The sequence below is a fragment of the Coenobita brevimanus genome, chromosome 27 (genome assembly GCF_032717465.1).
Source record: "Coenobita brevimanus isolate Jiangsu-jjx chromosome 27, ASM3271746v2, whole genome shotgun sequence".
NCBI lineage: Eukaryota > Metazoa > Arthropoda > Malacostraca > Decapoda > Coenobitidae > Coenobita > Coenobita brevimanus.
In genome coordinates this window covers 15849970-15858561 of record NC_136980.1, presented here as the reverse complement: position 1 = coordinate 15858561, position 8592 = coordinate 15849970, and the positions used below count along the sequence as shown (strand labels likewise).

General features: G+C 45.7%; 1 protein-coding gene across 1 annotated transcript; it reads left to right on the top strand.

Moving 5' to 3' along the window:
- The first annotated feature begins 5545 nt into the window (after positions 1–5545).
- LOC145394426 (uncharacterized) lies at positions 5546–7143 on the top strand. Its single transcript, XM_080268292.1, has 4 exons — positions 5546–5811; positions 6068–6163; positions 6412–6519; positions 7088–7143. Exons 1-4 carry the CDS (start codon positions 5552–5554, stop codon positions 7134–7136), a joined length of 513 nt encoding a protein of 170 aa, XP_080124418.1. The 5' UTR covers positions 5546–5551; the 3' UTR covers positions 7137–7143.
- Positions 7144–8592: the final 1449 nt, after the last annotated feature.

Sequence of the window (8592 nt, the reverse complement as noted above, 5' to 3'; positions counted from 1 at the left end):
CACACACACACACACACACACACACACAAATAAATTAATTACTAGAACTAGAGGGACATTCAGTGGAGCGCATCTCCCCGACAAGGGCAACGTAATTTCCAAACCACTCTTCATAATGGGTTAGGTTTTCTCATCATCGATTAGGATTTCTCAAAAAGTGTTTTTCTGATCCAGAACCTGTAATACTATTCGGATCGGTCCCAAAAGTTAAAAGATTGTTCCCTGGGACATGGGCTATCTACCCACCAAATTTGGTCTAAATCTCTCCTTTAGTTTTTGAGTAATCCTGCTAACAAACAAACAGGGCTGAAAACATTGTCTCCTTGTCCAATAGAATAAAAATAAAATAAAAGGTACTGTACATGGAACGCAGAAAACACTTTTATAACATGTACCGTCGGAACATCTGATCGGCATCAATACTGCATCTACTTCTTACTAAGCCCATGCCTGTCATTTTCCTCCTTCATGCAGAATACCCAAGAGAATGATTTATGGGCAGAGCAACATATCCATCCTCTCTCTGCTTAGGAATATTATGAAGCAGAGGAAAGTGAGAAACAGAAATGAAATATTTGGCAAACATTTGTCCCCGATTGTACTAAGAATATGAGAGTGGACAGCCTTGCGGAATGTGTGGAAAAGAAATATTAGACGTAAATGCACGAATATCATCTTCACTAAGTAATCAGGTGGGAAAGATGCATAAAAAACATTAAAAGATGAACGCAGAAAAATTGGGATTCATCTTTGCTAATGAGGCAGATGCAGTGATAAATGTAAACTGTACTAAGAGATATCAGGTGGGGAGTAAACATGAAACGGATTTAATCGTGGACTCGGTACGAAAAAGACTTCATCCTTACTGATAAAGCAGAGGCAGCGGTGCATGTAAACTATAGCCTACTAAACAGAGTAAACGACACACACACACACAAACACACACACACACACACACACACACACACACACACACACACACACACACCTTGTGAAACTGTTGAAAAAGCACTGGACTCGGAATCAATATGGCCCATGATCGAGCCTTCCGGCAGCCACGCCGCTGGTGTAGTTGAAGTGATACGTTCGCCATCATGTGTAGGGCAACGAGCACCGCGCTGAAGGCTTGAGAAGGATTGTTTCCAAGCTCGGCGTGGTAAACATTGGCACACGTACCGGTGGGTGGGTTTGTCCCACTGTGCCTACGCCGCATTCCAGGCTCAAGAATGAGGGTATATTGGATATTTTTATTTGTTTTCACCTGAGAGAGCTGAGTCATTCCCACAGCTTAAATATTACGTTGGTGTTACTTGAAATTCAGTAAGCTTTAGTTATGAAATAGAAATGAGTCTTCATGGTTACTAACTAATCTGACCCTCCAGCAAGGCTACAGTTGGCCATTAATTGAGGTGAAAGGGATTAGGAACCTTTATGGTTTAAATATTCGACAGACTGTTAGACCTCTTCATGAGCAGTCATGGTCAGCCTCATGCCATCCCGAGGAGAGAACAGCAAAGTTAGGATATGTGTAGTGGATGTCACTGAGTACAGGAAACTAATGAACTGAATATTATAGCACACACACACACACACACACACACACACACACACACACACACACACACACACACATGCACGCATTCGAATTCACTTTCACTCACACAGTCACATTTACACACTTTTGCTAATCCTCACTCATTCACACGCACGAAGTCTGAATGAGATCAATTTAACCCCTTAACCGCGGGTGTCATTCCAGAATGACGGCGACAAAACTGGACCAAACCGCGGGTGGCATTCTGGAATGATCGTGAATATTTTGAACACCGCGCGTTTTCCCGGCGCGCAAATATTCTCACGCAAGAGTAGCTGTCGAGTTCTTTCACGCCAGCCATCCCACACCTCCCTCCTCCAACCCCGAGGGGACCCCCCCCACCCCTGCCCTGACCCGCGTCAGTCAGTATCTGTCCAGCTCTGTGCGTGATAATGGCGCTCCGTCCCGACTCATCGTCGCTCGCTTCCTCCTCTACAATGTTTAGTGCTAGTGTTCCCTCTACCTCTACACCGGTAAAGGAACTGCCGACGGCGAGGCAGAAGGGGTTGAGCACTCCTGAAATTAGAACTGAGCTGGACAAAACAGTAAGCACTACTCTTGATTGTGGCAGTGAAAGTGACACACTCACAGCAAGCAGTGATGATTTGGCAGTGATTGGTGGTGAACCATTTTCCATTGATAGTGACAGTGATGAAAGTGATCGTGTTGATTCCCCCCACCACCCCCAACTTACTCTGGGAAAGGAAAGGCTCCTATGGGCAAATCTGGTATTGCACGTGGGAGGGAGTGAAGCGCAGGCTCACGTCTCCCACACCAGGCCCTAGTACGCATTTCCCATCAATTTCCCGTTCCCCTAGCCCAATTGCCCTCACATCATCATCATCATCATCTGTCGTGCCCTCTCCTCAGTCTACATCATCTGAGGAGTACGAATTACCAAAGCCTGCAAAGCGAGGGAAGGCAGGCCGTGCAGGCAGGCCTAGAACAAAGGGGATGCGTGGCAGTTGGAGGGCAAAGCTGGGCGATAAGCGAGGCGATAAGCGAGGTGATAAGCGGGGTAGAAAGGGTCAAGTTTCACCACGCACCAGGTCAGAAACCCCCGCCTGCCCCCCGCTCAGTTCCCTCACCCGCGCCACCCCCACTCACCGCCCCCGCACTCACCCCGGTCCCCGTTGCCTCCTGCCTCACCCACCTCCCGCTTGCCTCCTGCCTCACCTCCTGCCTCACCCATTGCCTCTACATCAGCTCCTTCTCACGGGGAAACGAGTGAAATGCAACCTGCCCCTGCCACTGAACCACGCACAGGGCAAGTTGATGCATTTGTTTGGACTGACGGTGGAGATTTCCAGCCACACAATCCACCGTTTGATATGACAAATGCTGGAATACAGCCTGCCTTCCCATGCAACGCAGGTGATGAGTTTGTTGATTACTTCCTGGCCTTCCTTGATGATGAAATTGTGCAGCATGTCAGCGATGAGACCAATAGGTATGCAACTCAGTGTGCAGCACAAGGGCTGGGACCTATTGGCTCGCCAAAGCAAGTGTCGTGGTTGCCTGTCGGGATCAGAGAGCTGTATGTTTTTTTGCACTCATGTTTTTGATGCCCCATATAAAGAGACATGAGTTGGAGGAGTACTGGCTCGTGGATGACATAACTACTATCCCCATATTCGGGAAGTATATGTCACGGGATCGGTTCCGACAGCTGCTTGGATACCTGCACTTCGCTGATAATGACAACCCGTCCCAAACTGACCCTTTGTGGAAAGTGAGGGATTTCCTCAACAAGATTAGGGATCGATTTATGCGATTTTTCAGGCCTATGCAGAAAGTCGTCATAGACGAGTCCCTGGTATTGTTCAGAGGACGTCTCAAATTCAGGCAGTACATCCCCAGCAAACGCCACCGCTTTGGGATTAAAGTTCTTTGTGCTGTGTGACTGTGAGACGGGGTATATAATGGATTTTGTCATTTACTCGGCTAGCACAATAGATGTGAACAGGAAGGACCCCCTTGGCTTCTCTGGCTCCGTTGTAAAAGTGCTGATGGAGAGGTATTTTGGTGGTAATCATGTGCTGTACACAGACAATTATTACACAGCACCGAAACTCTCCAAATACCTTGCTGAACACGGCATTGGCACTGTTGGCACTGTACGGAGCTATAGGAAAGAGTGGCCTAGTTTCCCCGAAGCATCATCATCATCCAGGGGAGATGTTCACCTGAAGAAGTCAGAAAAGCTTCTTGCGATCAGGTGGCATGACAAGAAGGTTGTCAATATGATCAGCACCATCCACAAGGGGGAAATGAAGAGAACTGGGAAGGTCAGCTACAGGACGGGAGAGCCAATCATGAAGCCTGATGCCGTCATTGATTATAATGTAAATATGAGACTCGTTGATAAGTCTGATATGATGATTGGCGAAATAGACTGTCTCAGGAGAAACACCCGATGGTACAGGAAGGCTTGCCTGCACATGCTCGATATGTGCATGCTCAATGCCTTCATTCTTTACAAGACACAAGTCGGGGGCATAAGGCAACCATCACTGAGACAGTTTTCCAAGACTGTCGTTCAGCAGCTACTTGAACGATTTGGTCAGGTGACGGCATTGATCCCGAGGCGACACTCTGACACACAACCTGACCGTCTTGAGTGCCGCAATTACATGAGCCGGCACCAGCTTGTGAAATTGCCTCCTAAAGCAGGCGGCAGGTTGTCACAGGGCCGCTGCAGAGTATGTTCAACCACCACACGAAGGCCTACGACGAGAAAAATGAGCACACACCAGTGCCTTGAATGCCAAGTCGCTCTATGTGTAACTCCGTGCTTTGCCGAGTACCACTCTCTGAGTAAATACTGAAAGTGACAGTGATATATAGTGATGCGACAGTGACGTGCTTTGCCAATAATTGTATAATGGATAATGTAGTAATAAGGGATATTTTGCCTAGAAAATAAAGGAAATATTGGCCAGTATAATAAGTGATATTGTAATAAGAGAATCTGCGGCACTTGTGGAATTCTGCGGCACTTATGTAATTCTGTGATGCGCCAGTGACGCAATATAGTAATAAGTGCATTGTAAATATAATGTACATTGCCCATATTATATGTAAAATAATAATAGAAGTTAGAAAGAATGAAAAGATCGCAGGAAACGTCAGTGAGCGGGTGCCGCCGCAGTGAAGTGAGGCGCAGCCGCAGTGAAGAGCGGGCGCAGCCGCAGGGAAGTGTCTTTTACCTACCTCAGTGAACACAGAGTGGGTGTTTATCGTATGTACAGTGTTCATATATGTTTATATTACTATTATGAGAGAGTGGTTGGCATTTGGTACTGGTGTGTGGGGCGTAAAATAGTTATTTCACACCCCTCACTTCTAACGGCTCTCCCCGTCCTGTGAAAGTCAACGAAGTCATGAAACCTACATCAATGGAAAGCTGAAGGTTTGTACTTTCTAATGGTACCTTATTTTTTTCTCTAGCTTTATTCTGTGCAGAGTTATTAAGGTTTAAAGGTTTGTTTACATTTGGCTGAAACCCCCGCGGGAGAGGACAGTCAGACCAAAACAATACCCGCGGTTAAATGAGAGAGAGAGAGAGAGAGAGAGAGAGAGAGAGAGAGAGGCAGGGGAGGAAATAGAAATATATATAACAGAGACAGTGTGAGAGTAAGAGGGGAAACTCTAATCTTTTCCAACAACATTAAAGATCTTTGTACTCATTTCCAAAAACCTGGTCTAGGCAACGTTTTCGTCTGACGCAACAATACCATCGAGGCAAAGTTGTAGGACAAGAGGGAAGAGTTGTTTGTTGGAAATTCCACTTCGGCAACGATGCTACGTCACTTCAAGGTCGAATACAATGTCATTGTTGGCTATGGACATACGTGATGGGGATAATCCCCGTGCTTGTCTGTGTCCCGGGATATATATACTGGTGGGTGGGACAGGTGGAGGCATCACACTCACTGAGCAGTAAGGACAACCAACATGCAGCGCTCCCTCGTTCTCACCGTCTCTCCCTTCCTCCTGCTCCTACTCCTGGGCACGGCCTCCACCCTGCCTCTAGTCGACTCACAGGATGAAGGAGTCGACGCTGAAATCATCCCAGTAGTCTTTGTAGTCGACCCATACTCGTCCCTTGAACTTGAAGAATCGACAGGAGGAAAGTCTCTAGTGGAAGGAGGTGTGAGGAGAAGGAGACAGACCACTGTGTCAGGAGGCGTCAACAGGGAAGATCTGGGCGGCGGGTAAGGCGCTTGTTTGTGTCTAGGACTGGACATTTATTAGCATAACAAATCATGCTTTTCTGTGTATGTGTGTCATAGTTTGATTACATACAACGAAGCTATATCACATTGACACTTGATCTTGGTGAAAAGCTAAAATCGTGTACGGGAAATCATTCTACTATTGATAGCAATAACTACAAGGATACTGAAATGTGTAGCCTAATACTGTAGCATCACATAGTGTCACCTAATATGACGTTTTGGTTGCCCCCAGCGCTCATCGTGACAGCGGCAACATCAACATCAGCCATAAATCCAACAAACACACAGTCACGGGCGGCCTCTCCGTCGACCGAACCAAGGTCCCAGGGTGAGTCCGCTTACAGGGCTGAGTCCACATCAGTCTTGGCCGCTCCGGATAATAATTCCTACTTTTGTTATGACATGTTCTCGTATCACTAATCATTATTGTACATGCTTTATTCGTGTGTTTATTTGAACCGATGAAAATTTTACTGTCTTGACACAACTTTATTACTTATCTGTTCGTTTCCTCCATATACCATATTTCTTCCCCACCTGCTCACTACCTGTGTCTGTCCGTCTGGCCCCACACAGGCTGGGCAGCAGCAGGAACCTGGGAGTGAACGCAGGCTACGAGTTCAGACCCAACAAGAACACCGCCTTTAACATCGGTGTCTCTCACTCAAGAGGCAGCAGCGGCAGGTGAGTGGAAAAGGAGTTCTTGGAGGCCAGGGATGACTGTGATACAGTATAAAGGACTGTTTTACAATATGGGAAAAGGACTATGGTATCATTTATATACATTAGGACAGATGCTTCGGCAGGAATGTTATACCTTATGGGGAGGAGGCAGTGGTATGTCTATTATATACGCTATGAGTTGAGAGTGTATGATGGAGAGGCTATCCATTGTGGGAAAGGGACTATGGCTTTGCTGTTCTACTTTTGGGAGAGAGAATCATGATAGGACTACAATACTATACATAATGGGAAGGACACTATAATTACTGGATAATCAGTATCATTGGCAAAACGAAACGCACAGACAGCAACCCCAAATAAGGTCGTTGGTCAACCACCGAAAGTGAAATTTCATACTGTTCCGTTAAACACTTCCAATAGTAAATATTCTACAGGAATGTGGTGTGTCTGGGTCGTGAAGTAGCGTAAAGGACTTAGCATTCATTCTGGATGAAGCATACAGTTATCTACGCATAGGTTGTTTAAACATTCAGAATCCTAACTTTGTCCTTCCATCTTTGTCGTACAGGGCTACCAACTTCGGCGTTGGATTCTCTCACACGTTCGGCAGGCGATAAGGGTGAGGGTGACGGCGACGTACAATAGGTCCCATTGACAGTGGGATTGGGAGAAAGAATGGCCATTATCATTGTATCTCATTTCTTTTTTCATGTCCATTTCTCTCTCTGCATCCCTTCTCTCTCACCTGTGCCATATTCCTAGAGTTGTTTTCCAAACCTTGTAACTCTTCACTGATTCTTCCCAAGACTCAGGTAATAACTGTTTCATCCAAATCCACAAAGATGATTTCCAGTTTTTGTAATCTCTTTATGATTTACCAATTTAGCTGTTATTTTTATACGATGTGTAGGATGAAAAATAAATTATGATGCCCTTGAAATATTTGTTTACATCTCCCTGAAGAAATTTGGAGCTAACTTCATTAGAAATATAACACAATTATACACTGGCATACAGTAGACTTACTTGTAGACGGAGTGATGTAGAAAGAAGTCTCTCTACGGAAAAGATGTATCTATCTATCTAATGCCAGACGCCATAATCCCGTAAGGGGTGGCCATTTGACTGAGTTATTTGTTTTACGGGGAGGGGTACTAAATCTCCACCAACCCACTTGTTGACACGTAGAGACCATGTATGGTTTGGTTATATGGTTACCACCCAGGTTGTAAATGGTTTCTTGACTTACAGGAAACCATTTTTTTTATTTATCCGAGGAAGAAGGAAGCAAGGGCGGTGAGCCTGCAATTATTTTTTTTTCAAAATACAAGAGAGAGCCACATTCAAGACCCGATCATTTCGAGATGCCTGGACACACTGCGTTTGAAAGACTGGAGATCACAGGAAGTAGGAAATACAGACACAGGGAGACAGTTCCAGAGTTGACCTGTTGCATAAATGAAGGACTGGAAGTAACGGTTAACTCTTGCATTAGACAGTTGGACAGAAAAGAGATGAGAGTTTGCTGCTAGACGGGTGCTACGCGCCCGTCGTAGATGTGGAGGAATGCAAGCAGACAGTTCAGAGGAGCAGCGACCATTGAAGTAGCGATAGAAAAGAGATAAAGGTGCAACAGTGCGACGAAGAGACAGAGGTTGAAGGGAGCCAGTAAGAGGGGGAGAGTTAATGAAACGGAAAGTCTTTGACTCCACCCTATTGAGAAGAGCTGTATGTGGGGAGCCTCCCCACACATGAGAGTTGTACTCCACACAGGGGAGGAGAAAACCCCTGTATAGAGTCAACAATTTTGCAGGGGTAAAGAAAGAACGGAGTCGGCTTAGCACACCTAATCTCTTAGAAGCAGATTTTACAAGAGATGTAATATGATCTATCCAAGAAAAGTCCCAAGTAAATGAAACCCCAAGCTTGTCACTCAATGTAAAACCACCTGTAAAGGAAAGAAAAGCAGTAAGAAGTGAAGGATAGATGGAAGAAATAGGAAGAGAGGAGGGCAGGCATAGAAAAAGAATGATAAAGGCAAAGGAAGAAGCAGGCAGCACTACATCAATTGAG